The following is a 13,952-nucleotide window of genomic DNA, read 5'->3' on the forward strand; positions in this document are numbered from 1 at the left end:
CCTGGTTTTTAATTTAAAAAAACTTCTTAAAACAGATTTTTTAGTGAAGCAGTGTCACTTTCTTATTCAATTTCTTAGGCAACAAACAAACAAACTTGTTTTCATAAAGTCTGGATATTTTCCAGATAACAACATATGTGTTCCAGGGAATCAGGAAAACCATAATAAAAGTAGACTCTAATAGCCCAAGAGAACAAAACAGAGCCAAATTGACCTTGGCAATGAAAAGCTCACAAAATCTCTCAGACACACTTGGCCTGGTAAAACAGTTGGCCTGCTGAGTATTTCTGAGTGAAAAGAAAGGATTTAGCAAAGGTTATGATAATTTCCAAAAATGACTAGGAATTTAGGAATTGATTATTGTTTCCATATGATAGAGAAATTACTAAATCACCACACCATGATTATATATATATATATATATGTATATATATATATATATATATATATAAAACACACACATATATATAATATATATATATAAAACTTATACATTAAATATTATGTATACATTTATATGTCATACATACATAGATGCATATGTTTATATGATCATAAATAAATACGTTTATATGACAACATCAGTGTTTACATAAAAGCATTCATCTTTAAGACAGAGAGTTAGAACAGTAACTTGTGGTTTATCTTCAGGTTCAGTATAAGGTACTTGTCAAAAACAGGCTAATGGAGTATGGTTCATATTGGGACTGATTTTTCTATGGTTTTCATTTGGATTTCTTCCCCCTAATTTAAAACATTCCTTCCGGCCTGACCATCAGCAGGAAATCAAGCAAGAACCATTGCATAGTATAATATTCAAGTTTCTCCAAATGTAGTGAAGGGGGAATCCGGGTCTTGCTCCCACAAGCCTGCTTGGTATTAGCTTTTAGTGCCATTTTCTGGTTCTTGTGTGTGTGCGTGTGTGTGTGTGTGTGTGTGTGTTCCTTTAAATGTAATGTCCTTCCCAGAGTAAAAAGGAATTATCCCATCCTTTGATAAACTATGAGGACTTCATGGCCTACAATAATAGATATAAAGGCTAACAATATCCAAAAGCCAGTAAGTGAACTGGGGTTGACTGATTTTCATTTTCTTTCGGCTTTTTGTACATTAATCACTATTAATTTTAAAATTAGACCCATGATCACTAAATGAATCAAAATTATAAGAATGAACCACACATTAAAGTGTTTTAAGTAATTTTTCTACAATTGCTCTACCACTTCTGATATAAAATGAATATCTACTCTGTATCATATACTGATTTAAATTTATTTTATATTTTTCCCCAGCAACCTAAAAGTTAAAGATCACTCATTGTCACTAGAATTAAAACACACACACACACACCACCACCACCACCACCACCACCACCACCAACAACAACAACAACAACAACAACAGCAACAATGACAGGATAATGACAATGGGGATTTTTCAACATAGAGGACCCCAAAAATGACAGAAAATAAGCTATGCATATCACAAAATACCGTGTAAGATATATTAGAGGAGAACTGCAAAGTTCAAGTTAAGAGAATCTGCAAAAGGGGCTGGCTTCCTGTGGAGAGTATTAAGGATAAATTCATGATAAAAGGTGGCTTTGATCTGCCCTTGAAAGTGGAAAAGCATTTATACAAGAGGAGGTAAAGGGCAGGGCATTCCCAGCCAGAGAAGTGGTAGGACTAAAATCATGGAAGTGAGAGAATATGGCGCACAGCTGAATAGAAGCAGGAGGTCCTACTTTAAGGGATTATTTTATGGACAGAGAAAGATAAGCCAAGAGTTGTACTAAAGGATAAGAAATATATTGAGTATGCAATTGAGAGCCGCTATGGATTTTTCTTCTTCTTTATAACTTGTATGAGTTTGTATATTTTGATTAGTTTCCCTTTTATTTCTTCTCTCTACATTGAAGTACAGACAGATAATTTATTATTCCTGGTCAGCTTTATAATTTGGTCCATATACTGCAGACTATCCAAGCTTGATTATGATTAAAACAAGAAGAGGAATGGCCATCATGCAGACATGAATGATGTGGAGATTAGATATGAAAGAGTATAACTTTTAGGGGACTCTGAAGTATGGGCTTGGTCAATGCTATGCTTCCAACCAGCTCTTTTAATTATGATGGAGTGACACAGGGACCATTAGAGATTGTTCATAGTGTGCATGGCAGGGGAGTAGATAGACCAGCTTCCTAAACAAATCTTCAAAGACCGTGGAATTAGCCAGTTTTACCCTCTGATTTAGTTCATCTTACTTGCTTCCCTCTCATTTTTCTGTGTTAGATTTTCAGTATTACATTTAATTTTGGAACTATCCAAAATCCTTCCAATAAACTTAGCTTCTACTTAAGTTAGCCCTAGTCAGATTGTGTGGCTTGTAATAAAAAAAAAATTATTTTTGATGTGTTGAATAAGAAAGATGTAAGGTCTACTTTTCTGGAACTTACTTTATAATAGGTGTTAGAAGATGAATTTGGTAGCAGTATATGTGACAGTAAATTAGATAAATCAGTTATGCAGCCATTATGGAGATTCCTGTGAATAATAAGGATGCCTTGAACTAGAGTTTGGGCAGTAAAATGGAAGCAGGGGGTGGGGCGTGGGAAGAAGGCAAAATCTATAGAATTCGCTGCTTGAGGTGTGTTTACAGTAAGGGAATGCAGGGGTAAACACACACACACACACACACACACACACACACACCAAAACAAAAAAACTTATATTCTTATCTTCCCTTCCAACCCAAATCCAGGACAGCACACAGCACATTCTCAACAAACACTGACTCAATAAAGGGCAGGCCTGCTCAAGTTCACAACACACTGTGCAGTGATGAGTCTTCTCTAACTACAATGACACCTCTGCTTTCACCTGCCGGCCCTAACCCCTGAAACCTCCTTAACTGCACCCCTCCTCCTTCTCCCTGGAGTCTCTCCCTCTCTTGGTCATTCTCTATGCATTCCTTCTGCTTTCCTGATTCTCTTGTACAAATCCAGTCCTGATCATAAAATGGCAGGTTTGGAAGGGACTTAAGAGATCATCTACTTCATTTTCCTGATGATAAAACATGGTCTCAAGAGCTGAAATGATTTTCTCAAAATTATACATTTAGGCATGATTAGACTCATGTCTCCAATATTTTAGTCCATTTGTCACCTCTCCACCACTCAATACATGTTTGCTCCAAATGTCAGATATAACACTTTAGGTAACTACTCTCTCCATACCTTCAAGTAGATCCAATGAGGTTGCAACTGTTTATTTGGTGGTGTTGCATGCTCCCTGGCATGTCACTATGGGGTTCCACATACCCCCATTTGAGAAACATTGGTTTAATGCAGGATTTTCTAAAAACATCTGCTTGAATCAACCATGAAGCACTGTTGTAAAAACTATGCGTAGAGATTCTGGATTTTGGATGGGGACGGGGTGGGGGGGTTGGTGGAGGCACTTCTTTTACAGAAATGTACAGAAAGAAGACAACTTGTGGTTTAATGCCAAATGTCTTACTGTTTCTTTTTTTACTACCCTTGAAAGTATAATCTGTTCTGTAATATAGTAGGCAACAACCCAATTATACTGATGCAAATGTTAGAGATCCTGCTCATACGATCAGTTATAACCATTACTGTGATTATTTAGAATACTGATGTTTCAGCCCATGTTTCCTACACCTTGTGATGGGTTCTGGAGATGAAACAGACATGTTTCTCCTGCTCTTGAGGAGCTCAAAATTAGTCGGAAGTGATAACGCATGTATGTGTACGTACATAAAGGCATGTTTGCATGTGTGTGACAAGAGCTAAGAATAAGTAGGGGAAGGAAAGAAACGGAAGGAAGGACAGAGAAGGCTTCAATGGAATGGTGACTGGGAGGAGCTAAGAATAGAAATGACCAAGCACATTTACTGTTGGAAAGACAGAGGTTTGTTTTTGTTTCTTCCCTCAGACACATGGTGACAACACAGAGTGTGGTTGTGGAGACAGGCACATTTGCAGGTGGAAAAGAGGTTTAAGGGAGTTTGTTACAAACGGCAGTTATTTTCTATTCAAAGGATACGGGAACATTGGCAGAGTGAACAAAGTTCAAGGGAGCAGCTGGGAGATTTGAGAATTGTTGTAGAAAAGCAGTGCCAGGAATGGGAAAAAGATGTGTGCAGGACCCTGGACTGCCCAGCTAAGGTGATAAACCAACATTTTTAATGGCCTCAACAGCATGACTAGCAGCAGCCTGGAAAATACAAAGGGTTATAGTAACCCAGTTTCGAAGACTGGTAAGGTCATTATGACTGAGAATGACATAGATACTTGTATTTATTCTACAGAGTTGGTCTGATAAATAAATGTGTTAATACATGCAAAGTAGTCAGCACAATGCCTGGCACATAATTAGAACCCAAATTTATCTCTAAAAAATTGGACATAAAATAATTCAAAGTGCTGACTGACAGTGGTATTGAGATTTGGATCATTAGATCTGGGATTATTAGCGGGAAAAGTATAAAGAAGCTGTTTTACTGGGGGGGGGGCGGGAAGCAGGAAGCATTGAGAATCTGGGATTATATTTTTTCTTATTATGCTGGAAAACAGGTTTAGGAAGAGTAATCAGGAAGTAGAGGATATAATGATCAGATGAGATTTTCAGCCCTAAAATTTCAGATGGAATGATAGGACTCAGGATGTAAGTGTGGGAGCTGGTTATGGAGGAGGAAGACTTATGAAGGTGACTAGAATTGAGAAGGTTAATATTTCACACAGGCTGAATAACCTGGAAGGTGAAATTGCCCAGGATTTAGGTTCCAGAGAAAAACCATTAGAAGGATAAGAACCCATATCTGTGGCCTTAAAAAGAAGAAACGTTTTTATGTTTTTAAATTTTTAAAAATTTTTATTTTTTTAAACTAATCTCTACTCTCAATTGGGGCCCAAACTTACAACCCCAAGATCAAGAGTTGGATGCTCTACTGACTGAGCCAGCCAGGGATCCTCAAAAGAAGAAACTATTAAATGGTTCTATAAAAAAATTTTTTTGAAAGAGGCATAGCATAGCCATAAAGGCAATAACCCTATTATTTAACTTTGAAAATCTGAAGACTTTATAAAGAACATATGGCTACTTCAGTGGGAGCATCGTAAACAGCAGAAATTCAGATTTCAGTTCAGGGAATGATTTCTTACAAAAAGAGTTACTGACAAGATTCTAGGATTCTTTATACAATAAAGAATTCTAGAATTCTAGATTATACAGTAGAAACACTGAAGAGAAGGGAAATAGCCTAGAGAATGAGGGAAAGTGAATGTGGATGGAAATGATGGTTTGGAAGACGATGGGTGACCAGAAGAATCTTTACCTTGTATACTATTGCGAACCTTCAGAAATAAAGAAAGCAGACAATAATGCTCTTTTAATAGAATTAACTTTCCTCTATGTCTCTTAAAGAACTGTAATTGAAGTAATTTGGTTGCCTAGAGGACATGAAAACTTTATGGTTAAGCTCACTGCCAGAAAAACTTTACCTCCTACAACATATTTTGTTCTTCCTTCAACGGACGAATGGTACTGTACCTGGACACAAATGTTATTCATCAGGAATTCCCAGTTCTTCTATTTTTAGATAATAAAAGCAACATTTGCACATCCCATCTACTGACGAAATTACTCACCTCCAAAGACACATTCTGGGGTGAAAGAGATGTCATCAAGGGCTATAAAAACGTCTTCACTTCCAGCCAAATCAGCTTCAAATGCCACTTTAAATGCACTGTTACTAGAGAGCGGTACATATCCATACATCCAACCAGTTCTTTTATTTCCAATCACTGACCACACCAGGATGTTCAGCCCAGATTCCTCAATGGTATATACCTAATAATGGGATGGAAAAAAAAAAGAAAGAAAAGAAAAGGCACCCTTTTATGGTTTGCATGTTGTACATATATGGCATCCAGGTTTAATGAAAGAATGGAGTCTGCCAACGTGACAACACAACACCTTGACTATGATATTTCTATCTGTACATATGGGGATTACAAAGTGAGTTGTGTTTTCTTTAAGTTGTTAGATCTTCGTTTGGTTTCGTTTTGTCATGTCAATTTCCGTGTATCATATTAGGTATGGCCAAAACCTAAACAATCTTAAGAATCTATAAGAGCTGTAGAAAATATTAAACTAGAATTTCTCATTGCTAAAGGACTTCAACCATGTTTCACTGAGGTTGTTTTAAAAGAAGAGAACGCTTACAGTAAGTGAACATGATCGTATACATATTTATGTATATGTACCTATGTATGTACATATACATACGTATTTCAGAAGCCAAAACAATGTGCAGAACATATTATTTTCACAAACAGGAAATCTTCCTGAATTAACTAACATCAGTATCTAAGACCTTTTTTTTTAAGTGCAAGGACTAACATATTTAACAAATAAAAAGTGAAATAGCAATAAAGTTAGCTTTAAAACCAACCACCATGCCAAGTCCCAATAATCTTTTTAAACTGTAAAAACAATTCAAAACAAAACAAAAAATGCCACTTCCTAGTGCTCTTCAAAAGAATCTGTATTTTAAACAACAACAAAAACAAGTAAGGTTGTAAACATATTTTTCTGTATTACCTTTTTGTACCTAACTTTCAGTTATCATTTCCCTAGAAATGATAGTTATATATATTATAGTTTGTAATATAATTTAATAATCACTTACACAACTCTTTCTTTTACACGGGAAAAAAATATGACCCAGAGGAATGAAAACCCATGGACAGTAATTTTCTTCTATCGCAATGGTGTTTTTGTCCAATGAAATTCCTCCCTACTAAAAAAGTCTTACTTTCTCTCTTAATATCTAAAGATAATTTATCCTATAAAAGTTTACCCAAATTTTATACTACCAGGAAAAAATGATACCACTCATTCTGTTGCATGTAATGTTAATACTGGCATTCCACAAATATTCCCAAGAGCCACTAAATAATCTAGAGTCAGAAATTAGCACGCTGCTAATGTTCACTATTACAAAAAGTCTAAGTCTGAAATCCATAGATATTTATCCAAAGGATACAAAAATGCTGATTCGAAGGGGCACACACACCCTGATATTTATAGCAGCACTACTGACAATAGCCAAAGTATGGAAAGAGCCCAAATGTTCATCGACTGATGAATGGATAAAGAAAATGTGCTATACACACACACACACACACACACACAATGTAATATTAGTCAGTGATCCGAAAGAATGAAATCTTGCCATTTGCAATGACATGGATGGAGCCAAAGTATATTATGCTAAGCAAAATAAGTCAGAGAAAGACAAATATCATATGATTTCACTCATATGTGGAATTTAAGAAACAAAACATATGAACATAGGGGAAGGGAAGCAAAAATAAAATAAAAACAGAGAGGGAGACAGACCTTAAGGGACTCTAAAATACAGAGAACAAATTGAGGGCTCCTGGTGAGGTGCTGGGTGGGGGGATGGGCTAAAAGGGAGATGGGCGTTAAGGAGGGCACTTGCTGGGATGAGCACTGGTGCTACATGTAAGTGATGAATCACTAAATTCTATTCCTGAAATCATTATAACACTATATGTTAACCAACTCAGATTTAAGTTTCAAAAAAATCCACCTCTTAATGGAAGCTAAAACAATAAAATACATCAAGATGATCATAGACAAAGAAAAACAGAAAAAATTGCCCAAGGTTAGGAAACATGAAAAGTGAGATCTAACATCAACAGTGTGGAAAAACACACATTTTCTAGCAAAAATCACTTTTTATATTGATTCCTCAATAAGCGAAATAAGCTGAATCAATATGAAAGGAATTTGGGTCATTTGAGTGTTTCCCATCTCACACATAAGCAAACACTCATCCCAAAGAGCATTCAGTTTAAGGATCTGGTGGGTACCTATTTCTAAAATTAAATTAAAATTTTTAAAAAGAACTAAAAAGGTAAGAAGCTTCCAATTCAATATAATAACAGGACAACTTTACAAAATCAACCTAAATTGAACTGTCTCAGTCTCTCTCTCTCTTTTTTTTTTCTTCATAAATCCTAGGTTACATCACAAAGATTTAAAAGGGGTTGGTTTTATTTTATTTATTTTATAACTCTTTTTTCTGGAAAAACCAATTTAGAAAATCAAATTACATGAAAATAAAACCCCATACTTCCTGTTTTTCAAAACCCTAGTATAAATGTATTTTATTAATATATCTATTTTTATTGTTTTTCACCTCATTTTTCTCTCTGCTTTCAGTCTTCTTAATCTTCAGTCGATCTTACGTGCTCATGCCAAATTCCATTTCCTCCATCCTTCTTTTACTCTGCTTCTCCCAAATCCACCACCACATCCCTGCCTGTTCTCCCTCCCCCTGCGCCCCATCAAGCCTATCAACTCTCCAATAAACTTCAACCCATGTCATCTCATTATTTCACCCTAGTATAGTCCACATTAATTCTGAGAAATTTCACTAATTCATTATTTAATGCCAGTGAAACTTTTTGACAATCTCACGGGCTGTTTCAATCGTAACATGTATTATTAAATTGAATAATTGCATGTTATGTCCAGTGTTTCTGTAGCCACAATGGCCAATGGTAAAAGTAAGAGGATCATGTAAAGATTCCAGATGGTGATTTTTTTTAATATGGCCAATGAGAAACCCACAAAAGGATAACATTATGTATTTCTGTCTTTCAATGAAAATAATGTTCGCTGTCCAGAAAAATTGTTGTGATAACCATCAGCAAAATAATTGTGTTTAAAAAACTTTTTAGGGGCACCTGCGTGGCTCAGTCAGTTAAGTGTCCAACTCTCGATTTTGGTTCAGGTCATGGTTTCATGGTTCCTGAGATGGAGCCCCATATCGGGCTCTGATCAGCTCAGAGACTGCCTGGGATCTCTCTCACCCTCTCTCTCTGTGCTCCTGAACCACTAGTGTGCATGCACATGCACACACTCTTTCTAAATAAATAAACTTAAAAATTTTTTTTAAACATTTACTTCTTTGAAAAAGTAGAATGGCTAATATCCTTGAAAAATAGTTTAATTTGTTCCTAATTTTATATTTTATTACACATACTTTACTGAAAAACGATTTATGTTGCAATAATAACTTACTACTTGAAATAGCTTCTCAAATCTGCAACTGGACAAATAATTTGGCTACTTCTATTTTGATATTCTAAATTTTGGTTGGATGCTTACCCATTGATATCATAATAGTCAACATTATACGTTATAAAACATTTTATCATGATTTTTAACACAAAACAAAATGGATTCAAAGAAATATATAAGCATATTATGTTTAGACATTATAATCAAGATTATATTATATTCAAAGATGATGTCATAACTGAAACTATTTATGATACAGGGCAGGGAAAACTTGAAGAGAACTTGCTAAATCAAAACGCAGAATAGAATTATGTGTCATATACATACAAATATTATAATAATATCCAATTAAATTTATGTTAAGTTTTTTGAGGAGGAAACTCCTCAACATTTATTTAGGACAAGCATACCTTTGGAGGAAAATATCAACAGATATAAAGAGGTAATAGAAAATATGAGTGCTAATAATTAAATTACAGGACAGTATGGAAATGAGAGAGAAGCTATTTCGATAATGTCCGAGTTTGTAGGTTTTCCAGGTAAAAAAATTGGAAGAGTCTGAATAGTAGATTTTCCTGAAGTTCCTCTCCTGAAGCCAGTCACAATCTCTAAGGGCCTACAACACAGAAGGTAGGCTGATGCTGACTTAAACTCTCTTAATGGACACTTCTGGATATTAGAAACAATTTATCTATTTCACTATATATTTATCTTATCGAAATTAGTGCATGAAATGCATCAGTAAGATGAAACCTTGCCTATACATGGTCCCAGTAATTCCCAGCTATTCTGCTAGATGTCTGTTCATTAATCACCACTGATAGCACAAAGCAGTGAACTGAGCTACACTTAATCCATATCAGTGCAGTTTCTCTTGATTCATTTGCAAACACTTTAATTTATATAATAGAAGAAAGAAAAAATCAAAAGCAATGAGAGAAGAAATTTGCCTCAAAAAGAAGTTAGAGGCTATAAACTCATTTAATTAAAGATAGAAATAATCCATATTAATGAGAATTTAGTACATTCACATACATTATGTTATGTGAACCCTACTACACATGTGGGCCTATTGACTGCCCTCTACACATCTGGATTCGAGTTGTAGAGAGATATTAAACAATTCATTAGTCGTACACAGCACAGACTTACAGTCCTCCATATAGCATGTAAGGAGATTAGAAATCATCATTCCAGTCTTCGCAACAAGGAAAAGGCTGAGCTGAAAACCAACAATTGTTCTTAGATCCATCAGATAATTATTGTCACAGAGTAATCATGACCACTGCCCCCCAATTTGGGGAGAAAAATAGGCAGACACAAAGAATCACAACTTACCAGGGCAGAAGCCCAGGCAAAGAAACTCCTGTGGGGACCAGTAGTAGGGTAGGAGAACCTGGATTGAAATTGATGAATTGCTGGGCTTGTCACTCTGGATAAGTTTCAAAGGCAAACATTCTTGAAGGGATCCCACACTTTTGTGAACTTGACTTCTAGGAGCCCTACCAGTCTCTCACGTCGAAAATCAGAGAAAATTTTGGCAAATAAAGAGGAAAAGTAGCCATTTTGAAATAGGCACAAAGCATTCTGTTCTTCCTGGCAAGACTTGCCCTTAAGACAAACTACTTAAAGAAAACAACCTCACTGGAGAAAAGAAAATACCTAATTCCAACTCCTGGTACCTTTCCAGGTGGGGAAAGAGAAATTCAAGCCACGTCTACCCTTCCTGTCTTACATCAGGAGTGGAAACACAAACAAACAAACAAACAAACAAACAAACAAACCAAAAACTGGAAAAGCAATTGTGAAGGATACAACCCACGGATACTAAAGGACTCACTGAGACCTAATCATAGGCTCCAAACTTACCAACACATGAGGAGGGCTTCTGTGTAAGAACAGGGAAATACAATGAAATAATAGCACACTGAAGGCCTTGTTTAGAAATAAATCTCTCTGGGAACCCCAAGATAACAGGGAAGACAAAAAGAAAGACAACAGAGGAAATTATAACTGACATCTATAGTTACAACAGAGAGTAAACATATCCTAACCTCTAGCCAGATACCCATAAAACCTCACATAAAAGGCCTAATTCCTTCTACCCAGTACATCATGGCAGTCTGTCAAAAAAGACAAAAAACACAGTTTGAAGAGACAGAGCAAGCATCAGAAACTGGTTTAGATATACTAAAGACATGGGAATTATCAAGCAGGGAAGTAATACAAGTATCATTAATAAGATAAGGGCTCTAATGGAAAAAGTAGACAGTAGGCAAAAATAGATGGATAGTATAAACAGAGAGATGGAAATTCTAAGAAACAATCAAAAGGAAATACTGGAAATAAATAAAAACACTAAAAGAAATTAAGCATGCCTTTGATGGGTTCATCAATAGACTGCACACGGGAAAGAATCAGTCAGCTTGAAGATATGTCAAGAGAAACCCCCAAATCTGAAATGCAAAGAAAAAAAAGACTGAAAAAAATGGAACAGAATATCTAAGAACTGTGGAATGGCTACAAAAGGTATAATATGCATAATGTAAATACCAAAAGGAGAAGAAAGAGAAAGAAAAGAAGAAATATTTCAAGTGATAATGAATGATGCTTTCCCAAAATTAATGACAAATCCCAAACCATAGATCCTGGAAGATCTCTGAACACCAAATATTTGTCTACACCTGGTCATATGATATTAAAACTGCAGATATCAAAGACAAAAGTGAAAATCTTGAAAGAAGCCAGGTTGTGGGGGAATACCTTACTTATAGAGAAGCAAGGATAAGAATTACATCAAATTCTCTTTAGAGCCATGCAAACAAAAAGACAGTGGAATAAAATATTTAAAACGCTGAAAGAGAGAGAGAGAGAGAGAGAGAGAGAGAGAGATGGAGAAAAAGACTCCAAATTAGAATTCTGTATCCAATAAAATTATTTATCAAAATAAAGAAGAAATAAAATTTTTCTCAAACATGAGTTAAAGCAATTTTTCATTAGTACACTTGCCTTGCAAGTAAAGTTAAAATAAATTCTTTAGAGAGGAGGAAAATGATATCAGTCAGAAAATCAGATCTACATAAAGAAGGATGTTAGAGAGGAACATATGAGGTTAATAAAATAGTTTATTTTTTATTATTAATTGATCTAATAAGTAAGAGTTTGTGCAAAATAATAATAGCAATATTGTATTCAGTGATTTTAGTTTTGGCATAAGTGAAATAAATGAATGGCAGCATATCTAGGAGATGGAAAGGAGGACTTGAGAATATTGTTTATAATGTACTTACACTACCTATAAAGTGGCATAGTGCTATTTGAAAGTGGACCTAGATTTACAAGTGTAAATGCATACTGCAAACTCATGGGCCAAAAATTAAAAAAAAGTTAAAAAGTATAACTAATATGCTATGAAAAGAGAAAAAAAAGGAATCATATAAAATGCTCAATTAAGACAAAAGCAAAACAGAGTGGAGGATAAGAAAGAAAGAAAGAAAAAGAAAAGAAAAGAAAAGAAAGAGGCAAAGGAAAGAAAAGAAAGAACAACAGCTCCCAGTATAAAAGAGAAATAAATATGCTAGATATTAAGCCAAGTATGAATAATCACTTTAAATGTTTGTTTTCTAAATATACCAATTAAAAGGGATTGTTATAGTGAATTAAAAAAAAAAAAAGACCCAACTATATGTTTTCTATAAGAAACCCAGGTATCAAGGCACAGATAGATGAAAAGTAAAGGGATAAAGATACACCATGTTAATATGAATGAAAACAAAGCTGGAAAACCTATCTTAACTTTGGACAGAGCAAATTCAGAGAAAGGAAAATTATCAGGGACAAACAGGGTATAACATAACGAAGACAGTGGACAAATCTCTAAGAAGACATAACAATCCTAAATGTGTATGCAGCTAACAGCACATCAAATACCTGAGGCAAAAACTGGAAGAACTACAAGGAGAAATAGATTAATCCACTCATACAGTTGGAGACTTCAACATCCCTCTGTCAGCAATCAGATCAACAGGCAGCAAATCGGTAAGGTTATAGATGAACTGAGCAGTATCAGTCAACTTTACGTTTGTAGAATACTTCAGCAACAGCAGAACTCATATTCCTCTAAAATTCACGGGGAACACTCAGAAAGACTGATGACATTCTGAGCAATCAAATACACTGTAGTAAATTTAAAAGAATACAAGTCATACAATATATGCTCTCAGATCACAGCGGAGTTTAACTAGAAACCAGTAACAGGAAAATAGCTGGGAAACCCAAATCTACTCGGAGATTACACAACATACTTCTTAATAACACATGGGTTAAAGAAGAAATTACAAGGAAAAAAAACCTAAAATTATTTCAAACTAAATGAAAATGGAAGTAAAATTAATTAAAATTTGTGGGACACAGTGAAACAGTGCTTACGGGGTCATTTTATAGAATTAAATGCGGGTAGTAGAAAGGAAGAAAGATCTAAAATCAAGCATCTGAGCTGCTTCTTTGAAAAGAGTGATAAAACTTCTAGTCAGGCTACCTAAGCAAGAAAAAGAAGAGGCAAGAATAAATATCAGAAATGAAAGGGGAGCTATCTTTACTGATCCTGTAAAAAGATAAGAAAGGATTATTAACAACTCTATGTCCACAAATCTGATAAACTAGATGAAATGTACTAATTCCTCGAAAAGGCGTATCTTCTCAAATTTCACACAAGGACGAATAGATAATCTGATTAGGCCTATAATATTAAAGAAATGAAATGAATTATTTAAAGAGAAAGCACCAAGCCCAGACAGATTCATTGGTGAA

The 13,952-nt window shown here is 35.0% G+C and overlaps 1 protein-coding gene across 2 annotated transcripts in view; it reads right to left on the reverse strand.

The window, feature by feature from the left end:
- MALRD1 (MAM and LDL receptor class A domain containing 1) overlaps positions 1–13,952 on the reverse strand; it is a 770,287-nt gene that overhangs the window by 168,196 nt on the left and 588,139 nt on the right. For both annotated transcript variants that reach the window (XM_053896000.1, XM_019460623.2), the window contains exon 34: positions 5,675–5,876. In XM_053896000.1, coding sequence (XP_053751975.1) covers positions 5,675–5,876 — 202 coding nt within the window. The remainder of the gene's footprint in view (positions 1–5,674; positions 5,877–13,952) is intronic.

This window comes from Panthera pardus, unplaced genomic scaffold, assembly GCF_024362965.1.
Source record: "Panthera pardus isolate Hobbes unplaced genomic scaffold, ASM2436296v1 HiC_scaffold_6, whole genome shotgun sequence".
NCBI classification, from domain to species: domain Eukaryota; kingdom Metazoa; phylum Chordata; class Mammalia; order Carnivora; family Felidae; genus Panthera; species Panthera pardus.